Consider the following 20,338-nt stretch of genomic DNA (forward strand, 5'->3'; position numbering starts at 1 on the left):
GTGACGTCACCCTCGGGTGCTCCTCGTCATCGTCCTCTGGGGGTTGCTGACTGTCTGTCTGCACGACCGTGCTAAGTACACTAGGCTGAGGTGTCTCTTCACACCTTACTCTGGAGTCCAGCTCTGGCTCCTCTGTCTGTGTCTCGTTCTCACATGTTGTCTTTGTGACAAACTTGACTAGCCTGTGTTTCTGCACTCTCCCTTTACCGGGATAATAAACTAGGAACGCGGGGCTTCCTTTGTCGTGCCCTACAAAGAGTCCTTTTTCACATCTGGACTCGAGCTTTCCTTTGTCCTGCTGGTATGCATAACACACTGATCCAAATTGGTGCATTCTAGCTAGATTACACTTCTTTCTTGTCAGTGCTGTATACGGGGTGGTGCCCGTGTGCTTATTAAAGCACCTGTTTCTGGTGTAAGCGGCTTCTTGCACCGCATAATGCCATAGACTCTTAGGTAAGTTACTATCTACTAGCTTACACCTAGCCATTTCGAAAAGAGTGCGCCATTCCCTCTCTGCCACTCCGTTCTGGTGTGGGGAGTATGGACATGACGTCTCGTGTCTTATCTTGTTCCTTCTCAACAGTGATTGGAACTCTCTATTTGTGAACTCAGTTCCGTTGTCGGACCTCAAGCATCTTATGTTACCATAAGGGGCTACGTCTGCCAGGAATTTCTCCGTGGCCTGGAGTGTGTCACTCTTTGCTTTGAGAAAGTAAACAAACACTGCCCCTGTACACACATCTGTAAAATACTGTACATATCTAAAGCCTCCTATGGACTCGTTGCTTACTGGACCGGCTAGATCTGTGTTAACTAGCGCAAGTGGTACCTTTACTTTTTCTGTGGGATTTCTGTTTCTCGATTGAGTAAACTTCCCCTTTATGCACACTACACATTCTCTGTCAGGTCTACGCTTTTCACCTTCAATGTGCATGCCTTCTGTCACTGCTTGCAGTTTCAGTAAATCCTCGTAATTACAATGACCCATAATCTCATGCCATGTCTGAATATCGTGACTGACAGTCACGTTACACATATCATTATTATTATTACACTTGTCGTTGTCATTACACTCTGTTTGTAGATAATACATTCTCTTGTACACCTTTATGTTAAATCGCGTACCGTCAGGCTCTACAAGAACATTTTTACCTTCATTGAAGAATACTTTGGCACCGTTCGCAGTAGCAGCTATTACAGAGAATAGTTATTGTGGGAACGAGGGTACGTAGAGAGCGTTCTTTAATGTCACTGTACACCGGCGCCCCTCACTGTCTATGAGGCATACCTGTGTGTCTCCTCTCTCTTGCGCCAACCCGTAGGTGCGCTTCCTTCTGCCAGCTCCATGCTGTGTCTCTCCGGGTCGAAAGTGTTGTCAAAGTTCTTGAACCGACTCCTGTCGTTGATGACGTGGGACGACGCACCTGTGTCCACGATCAGTCCCTTCCTTTGTGCCTGCTGCAGCTGCGTTGGCCTGGTGACGTACGCTGTCTGCGCCCCGAAGATGAAGTCTTCTTGTCCCGCTACTCTCCGGGCGTCGTCTCGATTCGTCTCACGTCCACCGTCGCCGCCATCTTGTCCACTGCCGCCATCTTGTCCATGCGCATACCACGCGCTCTGGTCGCGTTTCTTCATGCACATGTCTGTGTGCCCCGTGGATTTGCAGAAGCTACACCAGACAGTCTTTGTGCAGTTACCTTTCCGATGGCCTTTTTCTCCGCATCGCCAACACGCCAGCTCTGTCGTGGGCCTGGTCGCTCGGGCCTTCAGCAGGGTGCTCGGGCCTCCGCGGCGGCTGGGTGGATATCTTCTGAGGCCTCGAAATTTCGTAACTTGGCCTTGAACTTTCCCAGCGTCATGTCCGCTGAACCGTGTGTTACCAGGAGTGTGAACGGTTTGTACAGCTCCGGTAGTCCCCTCATCACCATCACCATCATTAGCCCATCTCTTGGTGCTACTCCTGCACTCTTCAACGCCGTAATGATCTGCTCAAATCTGATGACGTATTCGGTCACAGTCTCGGTGTGCCCCTTCTTCAGTGCTGTTAGTGTTATGTAGAAGGACACGACTCGGGGTCTTCCTTGCTCGATATAATGTTCTCTCAACACTTCCAGGCTTTCTCGGCCTTTGTCCTTAGTGTCGCGGAATATCAGCCCCAAGCTTGTGTCGTCGAGCAGTGGCGCTAACTCACAGTATGCATCTGCATTATGCTTGTCGTCCAGGGCTTGCGCTTCCACCGTTACTTCTCCCGTGGGGGCCGTCAAGATCGTCGTCTTCAGTCCCACACCGTGCATGCAGCACAACATGCGCTCTTCCCAGAGCTCATAGTCCTCGGCTCTTCCATTGAACGAGGGCCATTTGCTCTTTCCTTTTGTCGCCATCCTCTTGTTGATGGTAGGCGTAGCTTTAGCTCTTGTTGGCCTAGCGTCTAGCCATGCGGTGCTCCCGGTGCTAACCTAGCCTATACTTCAGCTAAACTTGCTACCCTTTATTATTTCACCCCTGCGTGATCTGGGCCCATAACCTGTTGACAGAGTCTGCTATGGGGCGACAATAATATGTTCATGAGGCATGGTTTCTATCTTTAGCCATAAACGGCGTGGTTTATTTCACATGCTCCACAGCAGTACATGATACATCCTTCTCCTCTGAGAGTGAAGGTGGAAGAGACAGAGGGGGAGTCGACATCTCCTTAAATACCCTCTACCTGGCGCGTCTATGCTTTTACCAACGCGTTCGTGTTTCCGGGTTCCCGTTTTGCGCTCTGATTGGCCACTGACCTACGCTATTACGCCCCCCTTTACGCTCTCGCCTGAGACGCGCTGTGAAGCACCTCTGTATTAAATGCCGGTTCATTCATGCTTTGAGAGAGGCGGCTCGTTCTTATTATTATCCCCCATTGTTCAGGTCGACATGGTCGCACAAACACGTAGGTTTCAATCACTGAGCTGTCTGTCTGTTGTTGTGTGTTTTCTTAGGTTCGGCTACTGTACATGGAGATGAGACCCCCCGCCTCTCTCTCCATAATAGACGCAACCAGGCGTGCATTCTCGTGGGAAAACCCGAAACAACATTTAATAAAGACGAGTGTTAGTTGTGTTTCCCCATCTACCGTCAACAAAAAACCATCCACCACCCGTTGGAGGAGTAGTGGGGGAGAAGAAGAGGAATATTTTTAAATAGCAAGAATTATCGACTGGCAAACTCTGTGCTCGTCAGAGCTGCAGCTGCTGGTACTGTATGGAGAGAGAGGCGGGGGGTCTCATCTCCATGTACAGTAGCCGAACCTAAGAAGACACACAACAACAGACAGACAGCTCAGTGATTGAAACCTACGTGTTTGTGCGACCATGTTGACCTGAACAATGGGGGATAATAATAAGAACGAGCCGCCTCGGGCGCCTGGAGGATACCGCAGGCGGAATATGGCCGCTGCTGCTGGAGCTGGACCGAGTCATGTGAAACAAGCCGGCGGCAGCAAGGCGCAAACATTTTTTTTTATTAATTTTTTTACATTTCTATAACCTTTATTTAACCAGGCAAGCAAGTAAGAACAAATTCAGATTTTATTTATTGTCAAAAGTATGCATAATGTTGTGTTAATTCCACAACAAGAGATATGTAATGTTAATTACCTGAAATTATTCTGTTTTTTGGTGGGGGAAAACCCTGCATATATTGGTATCGGTTGGTATCGGTTGATATCGGTATCGTAAATTAAGAGTTGGACAATATCGGTATATCGGTATCGGTAAAAAAGCCAATATCAAGCATCCCTACCTCTAGTCCCGCCTCCACCAATCACATGCGGCTCCCTTTGTGTGTGTGTGAGAGCAAGAGAGAGAGAGAGAGATTTTAATTTTATTTAACCTTTATTTTACCAGGTAGTCACTTGAGATCAAACTTGTGTGAGTTGCAGTGATCTCCTGGTTGTTCCCCACCTAGGTTATCTAACTATTGCGCTGCTGCAACTAGAAACACTGGCCTGGCCTGCTTCTAAATTCAGTGGCCTGACTGCATACTGTCTTGCCGTTGTGTCCTTGGGCAAGACACTTAACCTACTTGCCTCGTATGAATGTGTATGCATGTGAATGAATGTTGGTGGTGGTCGGAGGGGCCGTAGGCGTTGATTATTCGCCACGCTTCCGTGAGTCTGCCTCAGGGCAGCTCTGGCTGCAATTGTAGCTTACCACCACCGGTATGACTGTGTATGAACGAATAATGGACTCTGTGAAGCGCTCTGAGTCAGAGCAACAGTCAGTCAGAGAAGAGCGCTATATAAATCCAATCCATTATTATTATTATTATTATTATACTAAAAAAAAAAAAAAAAAAAAAAAACAGATGATTAAACCCAGATTCGGCTCAAACAAGGGACTAAACACGTTCCGCAATTATGCCACATCAATGTGGAACGCCCTACCCACAGCCGTAAAAAAAAATGTGAATCACTACCCACCTTCAAAACCGCTCTCAAAGAGCACCTACGGGAGGCTGCCATTCAAAACTGGCCCTGTAAATGTCTGAACCCCCCTTCCACCCACCCCCTCCTAATGTACAGTTCCCTCCCCCTCGTATGTATATACTGTTAGGATCTGTTTAACAGTACTGTATATTTGCATATCTTGTATGTCACAAATGTAACAGTACTGTATATCTGTATGTCATGTATGTCATAAATGTCATGATTACATTAGATGATTAGATTAGATTATTATATCTGTATGTTGTGTATGTCATAAATGTCATTATGAATTGAAAATGGGGGACCCTGATGTAAACAAGATGAAAGTCTTTCTCTGGTCTGCAACCCCTTAACAATTGTGTCACGTATTGAGCTGTACTGTACTGTACTGTACCCATTCTGCAATCTGTTAATTAAATCAATCAATCAATCAACGTTTTAAATTAGGTCTGGCACAAAATGGCCACTCACACACTCTTAGAAAAAATAAATACAAACAATATGCTGGCAACCCGTGACAATAGCCTGATTATTTGTACAATGTTTCACTGAATAAAAAGCTATTATTATTTTTACAATTTAACTTTTCAGTCTTTATTATTATTTTATTTGTAATTTTGTATCGTATTACTGTTTGTCTTATTTAGCTATTTTTACTATCTTATCTAATTGTTTTATTACCATTTGTATCACTAATGTTTTTTCTATCCTTTTGTAAAAAAAAATTTGTAAAACACTTTGAGCTGCAATCGGTATGAATGGTGCTATATAAATACAGTTATTATTATTATTATTATTATTATTATTATTATTATTATTATTATTATTATTATTATTATTATTAATAAACTAAAGGCCTATTCATATCGACTACAGTAGATATGTAGTTTTAGGCACTGGAGAGTTGTTGTGCTTTTTCACTATTCTTTCTAGATCATCGGGTATCTAAAAATGAATAAAGATCACCATAGACACGTATCTCAGGCATCCTATAATATATATATAATATATATATGTATATTAATAATATTTATTATTGGGTTTTACAACAAAGCGCCACACAGACATAACTTTCGTTTTCGTGACATCACTTTCCCAACGTAATTTCTTGGAATTTTTATTATGGCGTTCAAGTGGTTCAACCTCCTGTGAACAAGATTGTCAAACGTATCAACCAATGGAACTTACTCGTCGTGTTACGAGTCACCAATCGGCAGCTCCCCGTGCGCAATATGGGAAACTGTTTTCCCTGCAGAAACCATTTCGGCTCCTGAAATACTATAACATTCATTATCATAGACCCAAAATGGTGCCTTATCGTGGCGGCTGAATAAAAAAGGGTGCAATCACTATTAGCCAATGAGAAAAATCCATGGAGGTTCAACCAAACAACACAATAAGGAAGGCATCTGCAAGAAACGAAAGCAGTTTGTGGCCATTTAAACAAATGAACAGTGAGACTATCTAACATGTTTTATAGCTCCATGTTATTAACATAGAATCGCTTATTATGCGCATGCTCTATATTTTCCACTAAAATACTTTTAGGGGAATTGGGATTTACGACACTGGCATTGAGGTGAGTTACGGTGTTATTACGAAATCGTATAACGTTACTCTTCTATCATTTGGCTGTCATTTGCACTGTCTGGTTTAGTTAATATTTCGAAATTGTATACCAATACAGACACAGTTAATTGTATTGGCAATGAGCTTCGCATGCTGTAGCAGTCATGTTCGCCCACTGACACATTCTTGCATACAAGTTGCTCGCTCTACACGTACTGTTTACATTCGCGACTGTCAAATGTGAGACCGTGTCAACTACTGGGACATAAATAATACCAATAACAAAATGTATGTGTCAGTGCACCATACATTCTGTGGTATGTATGTGCATCAAGAAGTGTGATCTTTGTAAGAATCTCGTGGAAAAATCAGTGGTCTGAGCTCGTGTATTATTTTCGCTATTACTTGGCCATTGTAAATGGACAACGCAACAAGCAACAGAGTGAGACACATGGTCAGAGATCTTAATGTCAACAATGTTGCAGCAATGTGCAGCTCCTCTACTAGCGTATGTGAGGAGCTGCACGTTGCAGAAAGCAAAACACAGTATGCTGAAGTAACTTCTTGGGAGCTGTTTCCCATCAGGTAAAAAAAAAAAAAAAAAAAGCCCTGTGTATCATGCAACTGTGTATCACGAGCACATGGCCCCAACATTGCACAGTTCAATGGTTTGATTCCCATTGTGTGTGTGTGTGTATATATATGTGTGTGTGTGTGTGTGTGTGTGTGTGTGTATATTATGTTTGTTGTGTGTGTGTGTGTGTGTGTGTGTGTGTGTGTGTGTGTGTGTGTGTGTGTGTGTGTGTGTATGTTTGTGCTGAAGATGGCCCAGTGGGAGAAGTTGATGCAGCTGGACTCAGTCTACCTACAGCAGTTGGATGAGCTCTACGACCGGGACAGCTTCCCTATGGACGTTCGGCAGTACTTGGCCACTTGGATAGAGAACCAGGAGTGGTGAGCATATTCCCCTGTTTTTCTGATGATCCAAGACTATCAAGTCAAGTCAAGTCAAGTCAGTTTTATTTGTATAGCACATTTCCAGGCAGCGGCAGCTGACACCAAAGTGCTTCACAAGCAGGTTGATAAAAACAAATTAGTGTGAGGCAAGGTATAAGATTAAAAGAAAGAAATAAAAAAAACATGGCAAAGCAATGAAAGCAACAAAACAAACAATATGGTGCAAGATATAAGATTAAAAACATAATAAAGCAATGAAAGTAATAAAAACTGGTAGGACACAGTAAAACAAAGAGGATAGAAGGGTCAAGGGTCTAGTGGTAGTTAAGTAGGGGGGAAGGCCAAGGAGAACAGGTAGGTTTTCAAGAGTGATTTAAAAGCCTGTACGGTCTGGGCAGTCCGTACGCTGAGGGGGAGGCTGTTCCACAGTCTAGGCGCTGCGGTGGAGAAAGCTCTGTCTCCCCTAGTTTTGAGCCTGGTTCTGGGTACCACCAATAGCATCTGGTCAGCTGATCTGAGGGATCGGTGGGGGGTGTGGCGGTGCAGGAGCTCGGACAGATAGGAGGGAGCCGTGCCATTTAATGATTTAAAAACATTTAGTGCTAATTTAAAATCGATCCTGAAGCTAATAGGCAGCCAGTGGAGCGAGGCCCAAACTGGGCTGATGTGTTCATATTTTCTTGTTTTGGTGAGGAGGCGCGCGGCTGCGTTCTGCACCAGTTGTAGGCGGCGGAGGAGGGACTTGTCAATGCCAGTGTACAGAGCATTGCAGTAGTCGAGGCGGGTGGTGACAAAGGCATGTATCACCGTCTCTAGGTTACTTTGGGAGAGGTATGCCTTTGTCTTCGCCAGGAGTCTAAGGTGATAAAAGCTATTTTTCACTACGGCGCTGACCTGTCTATCGAATTTAAAATTACTGTCGAAGATGACCCCGAGGTTCCTGACAGAGGTGGAGAGGTTTGGGCCCAGGGGACCAAGTGCGTCAATGAGGGGGGGCGGGGGGGCACTATTAAAAACAATGACCTCGGTTTTCCCTTCGTTCAATGTCAGGGAGTTTTCGGACATCCAGCACTTGATTTCTGCCAGGCAGTCAAGCAGTGGTTCTATTGATGTCTTCCCTTGGGTGGGCTTTAAGGGGAGGTAAACCTGCACGTCATCGGCGAAGCAGTGGAATGAGATATTGTGTTTTGCCAAGATCTGGCCTAGGGGGAGTATGTATAGGAGGAAGAGAGTGGGACCCAATATCGAGCCTTGGGGCACCCCGCAGGTGAGGGGGGCCACAGAGGAAGTGAGATCACCGAGTTGGACAGAGAAGGTCCTATTACTCAGGTAGGACCGGAACCAGTCTAAGACGGGGCCCCTAAGGCCTACGTAATGCTCGAGGCGAGCTATAAGGATGTGGTGGTCTACCGTGTCAAAGGCGGCTGAGAGGTCAAGGAGTAATAGTAGGGATGAGTTTCCTGCATCAGCAGCTGTAATCAGGTCATTTAAGACACGGAGGAGAGCAGTTTCAGTGCTGTGTCGTGGTTTAAAGCCAGATTGGAATTTGTCATGGATGTTGTTGTGTTCAAGGAATGATTGTAACTGTATGTAGACTATGCGCTCCAGGATTTTTGATAAAAATGGTAGTTGTGAGATGGGTCTAAAATTGGCGAAGACAGAAGGATCGAGGTTGGGCTTCTTTATCCGGGGCTGGACCACAGCGTGCTTAAAGGCAGCCGGGACGCATCCAGTGCTGAGGCAAGCGTTTAGTAGTGGTAGTAATGTGAGGAGGACAAGGTCAGGTAATTCCTTTAGAATGCGTGAGGGGATTCTATCGATGCCGATTCATTCAGGGACAACCAGGGGGGTGCAGTGGAACCAGGGGGGTGCAGTGGAGAGTAAAACAATCTATTTTCAGGTGCTTCACCTTTTATTTCTATTTGATCTGATGTCTAGTCTGAACATTTTATCTGAATTTTGTTTTCGACAGTACAGTACTACTCATGCATCACTGCTAGTATTGTATTTGTATGATAAAAGCAGCTCACTCGTTGCAGGCACAGAAACAGCCCATTGAGAACATGACCGAAACAGAGAGGTATCGAGGCTGCTAGAATGAGAACAGGACCGAAACAGAGAGGTATCGAGGCTGCTAGAATGAGAACAGGGCCGAAACAGAGAGGTATCGAGGCTGCTAGAATGAGAACAGGACTGAAACAGAGAGGTATTGAGGCTGCTAGAATGAGAACAGGACCGAAACAGAGAGGTATCGAGGCTGCTAGAATGAGAACAGGACCGAAACAGAGAGGTATCGAGGCTGCTAGAATGAGAACAGGACTGAAACAGAGAGGTATCGAGGCTGCTAGAATGAGAACAGGACTGAAACAGAGAGGAGAGGTATTGAGGCTGCTAGAATGAGAACAGGACCGAAACAGAGAGGTATCGAGGCTGCTAGAATGAGAACAGGACTGAAACAGAGGTATCGAGGCTGCTAGAATGAGAACAGGACTGAAACAGAGAGGTATCGAGGCTGCTAAACTATTTAGTAATAGTAGTAATAATAATAAAGATAACTAGAATAGATAAATAGACATGTTAATAAATCACTTAAAGGCACTGGATCCTATGTACACTCCTATACAATGTGCAGTTTTACTTCTATGTCCCTATGCTATACTTGCTGTTACTAACTATACTATGCAACAATCACAACAAGTTCTTTTCTTAAAGTGTCCTTTTTCCCTTCCTTTACAAAAGTGTCCTTTTCTTGTGTGTTTAAAGTGACCTATGGTGCGTTTGTGTGTGAGCGAGTGCAGAATGTTGTGTTGTGTGTGTGTATGTGTGTGTTCATGTGTGCTTGTGTGTGGAGAGATCAGTGTTCATTGTTCTGATGGCCTGAGGGAAGAAGCTGAGCCTTAGTCTCTCTGTTCTTGCTGCGTATACAGAGGCACTTGCCTGACCGCAGCATCTTGAACAGGCTGTTGTTGGGGTGGTGAGGGTATTTTATTTTTTTTATCCACTTTTTCTCCTCCTATTTTCTGTATTTTCCTCCCATCCCAATTTTAGTCGTTATGCCAATTCCCCCCTCCCCTTCCTGGTCGTTGCGCGCATGTGCCCCCCACTGATCGGTCTAGGGAGCCCTGAAGTCTATCACATGCTTCCTCCGATACATAGGAGACAGCCAGCAGCCTCTTTTCACCTGGCAGTGAGGACTCTCATTGGCGAAGTGTAACGCGTGGGAGGTCACACTACCTTCACCATTTCCCTCCCTCGCTGTGCAGGCGCCCTGACCGACCTGTAGGAGTCTCTGTTTACAACCACCAGGACCCACCCGCTAACACAGCCAATTGTGTTAGTATGGACGGTCGGCCAACCCGGAAGCACCACAGCTGGATTCGATCCCACTGTCTCTGTGGTGGTAGACGGACGCTTAGTCCGCTGCACTACCCGGCCGCCCGGTGAGGGTCTTTCATTATTCTGCAGGCTCTGGATTTGCACCTCCTGTTTTATAAGTCCTGCAGGGGTGGTAGTGCAATACCCGTAGTACGCTCTGCTGAGCATACCACTCTCTGTAGGGCCTTCCTGTCCTGGGCCGTGCTGTTTCCAAACCAGGGCCCTCATTTATCAACGTTGCGTACGCACAGATATGTGCGAAACCCGTGCATACGATAATTTCTAAGCAAAGTGTGGGACTTATCAATTTGAACTTGTGCTTGACTTTGTGCGTATATCTACACACAGCTCGGAGCATGCGTACCTGGCGCCCGGTGGTAGAATATGAAGACTACAACGCGGAAATAAGCTTCCGTGCATTAGTTTCAACACTGTCGTGTTCTGTATGAACCGTAATTCATTATAGTTCATTGTAAAATAGCAACAGTAGTGTAATTATGGTCAAAACCCTATAAATAGCATTTGGAATAATAGGTCTTTCTCCGAATGAATGCAGCATGGTTTATATATAGCGTTATCGGAATATACGGGGTGTACTGACTGCGCTCAGCTTAACTCAACTCGTTATTATTTTGCGCACAGACCGCAGAAACACGGGAACGTCCGACCACATTCAAAAGGCTTTGCCATAACGTTAAACGAAACAAGTGGAACCCCGAAGGTGTAAGCAGAATACAAGTCATATGAACATGCACAATATAGTGTTCTTCCCCCTTCCTACTGTATAAGAAAGAATTAAAAACGCATTGCAACGAGAACAGAGGTTATTTGTTGAGTTTATGTGTATTACAAAACCCTTGCAATAAATGTGTCTTAAATGAATGAAAAGCATACATGCTCTGGATAGTGTTGTCAAAAATATCGAAAAATCGATACATATCGATTCTGAATATTTAAAACAGTTTCGATACTCATTTCCCGCAATATCGATACTTTCTGCAGTATCGATACCAGCTGGCTTCTCGCAGTCTTCTACCGCAAGTTGTTGACAGACGGACACACGCTGCTGCAGAGCACGCTTGCCCCTCCTCCTCCCCCTCACAGACCCGTCTTCAGTGTCTTCTTGTCAACAAAGCATTAAACATTAAACCATTAACTTTAGTTTAATACATGAGACGTTGTCTACTGATGGCTCATAATATCAACAGCTGATTCGTTGTTAGTAACGTTACAGCTAACGTTAGCTATTTGTTCTTCCGTTAGCTTATGCTAGCTAGCCACCTTATAATTCACAATATAATTACTTCATGGAAACGGAGTAACGTTAACGTTATGTCGAGTTCATACTACACTACACGTATTATGAACTCGACATAACGTTAACGTTACCCCGTTTCCATGAAGTGTTTAATTAGCAGCAATATTGTTGAAAATTTAACGTTAATGCTCAGAGCAAAGCTCCGCGCTCCGGAAACCGGAAGCCGTCATGAAATTCTTCTTCTTCTTCAATGGGTTTAATGGCAGATCGCAACCACAAAAGGCGCATACCGCCACCTACTGTACAATCCATTCAACCCCATAACACAAAAAACAAAAAACCCACCCCTAACATCGCCACCCTATCCAAACCTAATCTATGAGTCACTCATTGCCTCCTATGGGCTGACTCTGGCCTTCTTGATCACTCACCACCCCCTTCCCTAACTCTCTTACTTGATCACTCACAACAACCCCCTTCTCTAACTCCCTTACTACTTCCCCCAATGTTAACCCCTTCATACCCATGTGTTGTACTGCTGCTTTAACTATTAACTTTATCCTATCTGTTCTACTGCTAACCATCATTGTTGTATTCACTACTCCTGCCACAAAGGCCACTATATTCAACTTCTCCCCCCACACCCTCTCTTTCTCCTCCTGTACTTCCTCTACTGACAAATGCCCTTTCTAAAACCCTGTTCCCTATCTTGCTTTCCCTGATCCTCCTGCACTACCCTTACTGCCAAATGCCCTTCTCTTCTAAATTGTTGTAGTCATATTGTAGTCTTTTAGTCTTATTAACTAAACGATTTTAATCAAATAAAAAGCAGCAGCACTATTGCATAACTGAGTCATGTTTGCTATGTATTTATTTCTTTAGGGGAGTAGGACATTTGTTTCACAGTTTTAGCATGATGTTTTATAGATGGCTAGGTTAAACACAGGTTTTTGTTTTTAAGAGGGGGTGTTTGATTTGATTTAGATTAGATAATTTAGTTATTTTTAAATGTCTGATCTAAAGAGAAACAAATGGTTTTAAAAGTGTTATATTTATCTTCTCTTATAGTACCAGAGAGAAGCTGAGGAGAATCAACCAGCAACAAAAGCAAAATTTGTAAAGAAAAAAAAATAAAATTGCATTTCCGTGGTATCGAAAATGGTATCGAATATCGATACTTTTCAAGGTATCGTAGCGAAGTCGAAATTCCAGTATCGTGACAACACTAGCTCTGGATTACATTTTTACATTACATTTAGTCATTTAGCTGACGCTTTTATCCAAAGCGACTTACAAGTTCTGTGCGACAAGACAGCAAGAAGGGTATAACTCTATCAGCTGAGTAACAATGTTCATCAAAGTGTTGCGTGTTACAGTGTAGGTTAGTTTATTAGGACAAGTGCATGACATTAAGGTTAGTCGGCCGATAAGCTCGAATGTGCCGATAGCAGTCGCCGATAAATACCCATCAATTTGTGTAGCGTCAAAAGGCACAAAAAAAAAGTTCACTCGCGACCTACCTGCACAACGCCCGCCGTCCCCCACACACACACACAATCTACTGCATCAAAGTAACTACTTATGATTAACAAGGCATTCGTTTTGTGGCATTAGCGTTATATAGTTAGTGTTACACGGACAATAACATCAGCATATTATTATTACCCATAGCAGCAAGGCATTACTCCGAGTCCGTTCATAGCTCGGTTCCATTCCGTTGCTCATTCCGTACCCAACTACACATTCTGCAATCTGTTAATAAAGTTTTCAACCAGACAAATGTATAGAAAGGCTTTGTTTTATTATAACATTTGTTGCAGTAAAATCATTATGTCTCATTTGGTCATGCGTGGAGCGCCGGTCGGCGGGCCGGGCAGCTAACGTAGCTACGTTAAGTGTGTTCTGCTCTCGCAAACAGAACAATGGCGGCATGCCCGGAAGTAGAAAAATGTATAAACGCTTGCCGATTGGTGGTAAGGACAGCAGGAGGTGGGTGCTAGCGGTGTGGCGTAATTGGCCGAATCGACTGTCAATCAAAATGGTTCCATTGCATTGGTTGAAAGCTCTGGTTGAGAGAATAGTATCCCGCTGCAGGCCGCAAGAATGGTTCCATTGCATTGGTTGAAAGCTCTGGTTGAGAAAATAGTATCCCTCTGCAGGCCGCAAGACGATACTGGGAGAGAGATAGTGATACCATAAACATATTTCTTGATGTTTCCTTTTTTTAAGTAAGTAAAGAGGCCTACAAATACAAACATACACATACAAATATACAGTAGTTTCATTAAAGTTTCATTTTTTTTTTTTTTTTTTACAAATACTTATATACAAATATACAAATATCGGTATCGGTATCGGTATCGGCCGATAGTGTTAGTTGAACAATCGGTATCGGTATCGGCGGCCAATTTTCATATCGGTGCATCCCTACCATATACTCTGTATGATAGCATGTACAAGTTGATAAGTTGAGTATAGGCAACAGAGGGGGGGGCTGTCAACATGGTTGGTACAGAGTTCAGAGAGATGACAGCTGAGGGAAAGAAGCTGTTCCTGAGTCTGCTTGACTTGGAGTGGTGGTTCAGAGAGATGACAGCTGAGGGAAAGAAGCTGTTCCTGAGTCTGCTTGACTTGGCAGTGCTCTCTGCAGTGCTTTCCGGTCTGAGGCAGTGTAATTGCCGTACCAGAATGTGATGCAGTTTGTAGTATAGTAGAGTAGAGTATGCTTTCAATGGCGCACCGGTAAAAGTTCACCAGAATCTTAGGGGACAGGTGGGCTTTCCTCAGTCTCCTCAGGAAGAAGAGGCGCTGGTGAGCCTTCTTGACTAGTGCTGAGGTGTTGAGGTTCTAAGGGCGTTTTCTCATTAGGAACGGTTGGTCCGCTCCGTCCTCGCTCCGTCCTCGAGAGCGATAGCCACCCCTCCCACGTCCCCCTCTGGCCTGCTTCCACACTACAATCTCGTTTAGTTTCCCAAGCACTGCACAAGAGGAGAGCAACATTCCAATACAGCAGGTGGCGTATGCACCTAGTTTGTTTGCTATAGCTGGCGTTTCAACCCTTCTTGCTCTCGGATAAAGCATTTCGGGATCAAATGAGATAGAATGACGTGCTTTACCGGCAGCCCTTCTCTATAGTCTCTCCCTCTCAGACACACACTCGCCCAACACGCACACACACAGAGACGGAGAAGCGTATTAGAAGTGAAGAGAGCCTTAAGGTAGTATTGAGAGGGCACATTATAGAGAGAGAGAGAGACATAAGCGCTCGGCTGAATTGCAACACAGCTTCCCTCGTTGGAGAAGCTAAAATCCCAAATGGACCTAAATAACTTTTTTAATTGAAGTATGAATACAACTCTATTCTGGGCAAGCAGGTTAGCACCAACAGAACCACTTGTTACAGCAAGCCTCTTCCGTGTTTTGGTACAGTTTGTTTGCACACCTGCGATTGTTCCGTCGTCGGGGAAGCTGATTCTCACCCAAAACCACCTTTTCAAGTGGTCCCGGCATGGAGTGAATCAGCGTCCCCGGTGACGGAATGGAGCGTTCTCATCACACTTATTTTGGGGCGATCGTGCTCGGATTGGACCCCGGATGGCTAGTGAGAAAGCCCTCTAAGAGAGGTCCTCTGAGATGTGGACTCCCAACAATTTGAAGCTGGAGACACTCAACCACCGTCCCATTGATGTGGACGGGGGCATGCACGCCGGCTCTGGTCTTCCTGAAGTCCACGATGAGCGCCTTGGTTTTCTTGGTGTTGATGAGGGCCAGGTTGTTGTCGTGCACCATGCTACCTCCCCCCTATACAGTAGGCCGGCTCATCTGCAAACTTAATAATGGTGTTGGTACCATGTCGTGAAGAGGGAGTAGAGGAGGGTGCTCAGCACACAGCCTTGCGGGACGCCAGTGTTTAGGGTGAGGGTGGAAAAGGTGAGATAATTTATACCAGTGGTCTGCAATATGCAACCCACGGGCCAAAATTGGCCCCCCAGCAACAATATCTGGCCCGTCAGATTATTTAGAGAATATGCATAATAAGGGCGGCCGGGTAGCGCAGCGGACTAAGCGTCTGTCTACCACCGCAGAGACACTGGTATCGAATCCGGCTGTCAGCGGTGCCTCCGGCTTGGCCGGTCGTCTTACTGACACAATTGCCAGCGGGTGGGAAGCCGGTGGGTGGTATCCTGGTCGTTGTAAACAGCGACTCCTACAGGTCGGTCAGGGCGTCTGCACAGCAAGGGAAGGAACTGGTGAAGGTAGTGTCATCCTCCCACGCGTTACACTTCACCAATGAGAGTCCACGCTGTCAGGTGAAAAGAGGCTGCTGGCTGTGTCCCATGTATCGGAGGAAGCATGTGATAGACTTCAGGGCTCCCTAGACCGGCAAGTAGGGGGAAAATGCGTGCAACGACCAGGAAGGGGAAGGGAATTGGCATAACGACTAAATTGGGATGCGAGAAAAAACAGGAGGAGGAGGGCAGCTAAGTGGTGCAGTGGGCAAGGCGCTCGCCACTAACACAGGAGATGCTGGGTTCGAGCCCAGCTCTCGGAGTTGCTACCAGCTTGGCTGGTCGTTCATACTAACACAATTGGCAGTGTTAGGGGTGGGAAAGCTGGTGGGTGGGGATTGGACGTTCTGGACAGCGTCTCCTACAGGTCGGTTGGTGCGCCTGTACAGCAGAATCAGGAAGTAACGGGGGCAGCGTGAGCCTCCCACGCGTTACTCCTCGCCACTGAGAGATTGCGCTGTACAGGTGAAAAGATGCGACAGCTGCCTCCTCGTGTACCGGAGGGGACACGTGATGCAAGGCTTGGTCCTCACTGCAGCCGACCAGTGGGAGGCATAGTCTAGCAACGTTCAAGACAGGGGAGGGGAGAATTGGCGAGGCGAAATTGGGATGGGAGAAAAATAAGGAGAAAGAGTGGATCAAACAAAAAAAACAGGAGGAGAAAAAGTGGATAAAAAAAAGAATATGCATAATAAAAAAATTATATCAGACCGACTATAAGCTGCTAGGCTATATATTTAAGCTATAATGTCCAAACAGAGAAACTACCACCACCTAAAGAATGCTTATTATACTTTTTTTTTTTATCCATGTTGAGAGTGAATAACAGGTATAGGCAGCGAGGTGCAATGTAGTGCTTGCTCAACATGAAAATGCGCTACATTAGGTATATAAGAATTACAACGAGACATTCATTAACTAAATAAAAAATACAATTTGTCTTCTAACCCTCTAAAGTTTTGTGTTTGAAAAACATGAAATATCTTTGGAACCGTTTGTGATAAAGACTCCCTTTAAATTGTATTGGAATCGGGAGATTGTCGCCCACAGGCTATCTGGCAGTGCGCGGAGGTACGGCATAGAATCTTGAAATATCTAGATTGGTTTTCTCTGGACTGCATCTAATCCGCTGTATCTATCTATTTATCATTATCTATGTCTGTCACGGTTTGACGTATTGAACCCAATGTGCAGATAATGAGACTCTGCAGACAGATCTTGTTTAAACCCAGTTTATTTAATAATAAGAGAATCGTCAGGTATTTCAGGCAGGGGTCGATACACGGGGGGAGCACTCGTACAGTCCAGGGGTGTGCGCGGGACAGGAGAGTCAGACAGACAGGGGTCGATACACTGGTACAGAATAGTCAGCCAGACAGGGGTCAAAACGGGTACAGGGTAGTCAGCCAGGCAGGTATCAAAACGGGTGCAGGTCCTCATACGTTCCGGGAAAAGGCAAAGAGAGTTGTCAGGCAGGCAGGGGTCAGAGCACTGAGCACGTCTTGTCGAGAGCCAGAGAACAGGGTGAAGAGCCAGGTAGGACTGCGGGGAAGGATGAGAACAAGGGTTAGACACGGTCGAAGAACAATGAACTAGAGAACAATACGAGAGAGCAGAATAACACGACTAACTGGGAAATACGAAGTTACGATCTGGCAGCCTCATGACATCTGGGGCAGGGTTATATCACTGACATAATTGGCCCACAGACGTCAATCAGCTACTCCGCTGACAGCAGCACACCTGCACTCTGCACCTGACTTGACGAGAGAACGAGAGAGAGAGGGAGAGGGAGGGAGTAGCCAGGTGGGACTGTGACAATGTCTGTCACTATATCCAATGAAAATGTTAGAAATGGCCACGTGGGCTGGGAGAACCAATGGGAAATTCCTATAGTTTCTCAATAGTCCAGTGTGCTCCGCAGAACGGGCCGGCCCGTCAGACAGACACGCTGGTTGTGTGTAATGGAGGATAGAGAGAGGCGCTTGTCTCTGGTTTTATAATAAAATGGCAAAAAGACAAAGGTATAATGTTCAGTGCAAACATTGAATCCCGTAATAATGTGATGTGTCCTACATCTGGGAGGATGGGGTAATAATTAAGAGAATAAAAAGTAGGCCTATGTCAAATCATTCATTAATTAGACTCCGCTACATGGTCAGTCCACACATTTGTTACATATAATAATGGAAAGTAGGAAAAAACTGCTTGTTTACAGTTTATTATGCCACCTATGCAGCTCATTTATTTTTATCCTGCCTCTGCCACAAATGTAAGTCTTAGTTATAAGGTGGTCTGTCACAGAGCATATTTTCACTATCAATTTATTAAATTAGCCAGCCATTTATTAAATGAATTGCCGACCCCTGATCTATCCTGTAAATGCTCTTTGTAAAGACGGCTTTAAAATATCGGTGGTTGTTATTATCATCATCGACTTACCACTACATCACAGAGAGGTTGATCTTACCACTACATCACAGAGAGGTTGATCTTACCACTACATCACAGAGAGGTTGATCTTACCACTACATCACAGAGAGGTTGGTTTGCCTATTGCTTATTAACAGCGGAGCAGTGCTGCCGTTGCTTCCGCGTTTTCCCTGATTGGCTGCGACATGCCCCGCGGCAGGCGCGGCAACCGCGGAGCGGAGCGGCAGAGCTTGCGGCATTATGTAGCCCTAATCCGCCATGATTTTTATTCGAAGCTCAGCTCACCTGGCAGCGCAGCGGTCCTGCGGTCCGTTGGTGACAAGTTCGAATCCCATCAATTTTTTTTTTAACGTGTATTCTTTCGCCGGTTAAGGTTAGGCATGGTTAAGGTTAAGGTTAGGCATTGTTTCGGAGTTGGTTAAGGTTAGAACGGTTAAGTTTAGGCGCTGTTAAGGAGCTGGTTAAGGTTAGAGTTTGTCTTAGAGAATGGCAATATTCTTTCTATGGTTAAGGTTAAGGTTAGGCATGGTTAAGGTTAAGGTTAGGCATTGTTTCGGAGTTGGTTAAGGTTAGAACGGTTAAGTTTAGGCGCTGTTAAGGAGCTGGTTAAGGTTAGCGTTTGTCTTAGAGAATGGCAATAGACAGCCTATTTCCGCACTGCCGGTCACATGGTCACATTGTCACATTCTTGCACTGCTCCGCTGTTAAAAAGCAACACGCGGTTGGTTTATCTTACCACTACACCACAGAGAGGTTGATCTTACCACTACATCACAGAGAGGTTTATCTTACCACTACATCACAGAGAGGTTTATCTTACCACTACATCACAGAGCGGTTTATCTTACCACTACATCACAGAGAGGTTGATCTTACCACTACATCACAGAGAGGTTGATCTTACCACTACATCACAGAGAGGTTGGTTTATCTTACCACTACATCACAGAGAGGTTTATCTTACCACTACATCACAGAGAGGTTTATCTTACCACTACATCACAGAGAGGTTGATCTTACCACTACATCACAGAGAGGTTGATCTTACCACTACATCACAGAGAGGTTGATCTTACCACTACATCACAGAGAGGTTGGTTTGCCTATTGCTTATTAACAGCGGAGCAGTGCTGCCGTTGCTTCCGCGTTTTCCCTGATTGGCTGCGACATGCCCCGCGGCAGGCGCGGCAACCGCGGAGCGGAGCGGCAGAGCTTGCGGCATTATGTAGCCCTAATCCGCCATGATTTTTATTCGAAGCTCAGCTCACCTGGCAGCGCAGCGGTCCTGCGGTCCGTTGGTGACAAGTTCGAATCCCATAAATTTTTTTTTTTAACGTGTATTCTTTCGGCGGTTAAGGTTCTGTATCGTTAGTGGCTTAGCTTGGCATCACTACTGCACTATCTCGCGTACGTGCACGCGTACTGAATAAACCACAAATGTACCTCTAATACCAGTATTAGTCTGACCACACCCCTCATCAGCTTACCTTCATAAGCAGGTGTGTGGTCACCTGCTCTCCTCCTTCTCGCTTTCACCACAAGGAAGAAGTGCCTCGGTAGATCCCCACACTTGACACCATGATGGAAGAAATTGGATTAGGAACAGCTTTGGGAAACAAGGATACGTTGACATCATATCTTTATTTTCTCTCTCACTATTTTCGAGAAAATACGGCGATATTGTCTTCGTACTGGAGTGTCTGGAAGATGATGATCATTCTAAAAACCCTCCACCGGTTTTCGTATTGGGAGCACGCCGCTGCATGCTTCTCAACTGCAGTTCCTTGCTGTGTTTGTTGGGGTGAAACCTGTCAGGCCACAGCTGAACTGTCGGACATGCCGCTGTTGTGAGAAGCGGTGCGTTCCAGGTTGGGTGAGTAGTGTTTGCTGGCGGGCTCCACTTGTCTGTTAGTGCTATGGGGGCTACTTGACAAAGTTTATGGAAACCGGCCCCAGACTAGGGTCCTTTGTTCAGCCACCTAGGCGACA

General features: G+C 45.3%; 1 protein-coding gene across 1 annotated transcript in view; it reads left to right on the forward strand.

Moving 5' to 3' along the window:
- The first annotated feature begins 5,920 nt into the window (after nucleotides 1-5,920).
- Nucleotides 5,921-20,338, forward strand: part of stat2 (signal transducer and activator of transcription 2) — a 103,363-nt gene continuing 88,945 nt past the window's right edge. Inside the window, exons 1-2 of the mRNA XM_084316761.1 lie at nucleotides 5,921-6,047; nucleotides 6,861-6,991. Of these exons, the coding sequence (XP_084172887.1) occupies nucleotides 6,861-6,991 (131 nt within the window). The 5' untranslated portion in view covers nucleotides 5,921-6,047. The remainder of the gene's footprint in view (nucleotides 6,048-6,860; nucleotides 6,992-20,338) is intronic.

Source organism: Notolepis coatsorum (genome assembly GCF_963971535.1).
Source record: "Notolepis coatsorum genome assembly, chromosome: 6".
NCBI lineage: Eukaryota > Metazoa > Chordata > Actinopteri > Aulopiformes > Paralepididae > Notolepis > Notolepis coatsorum.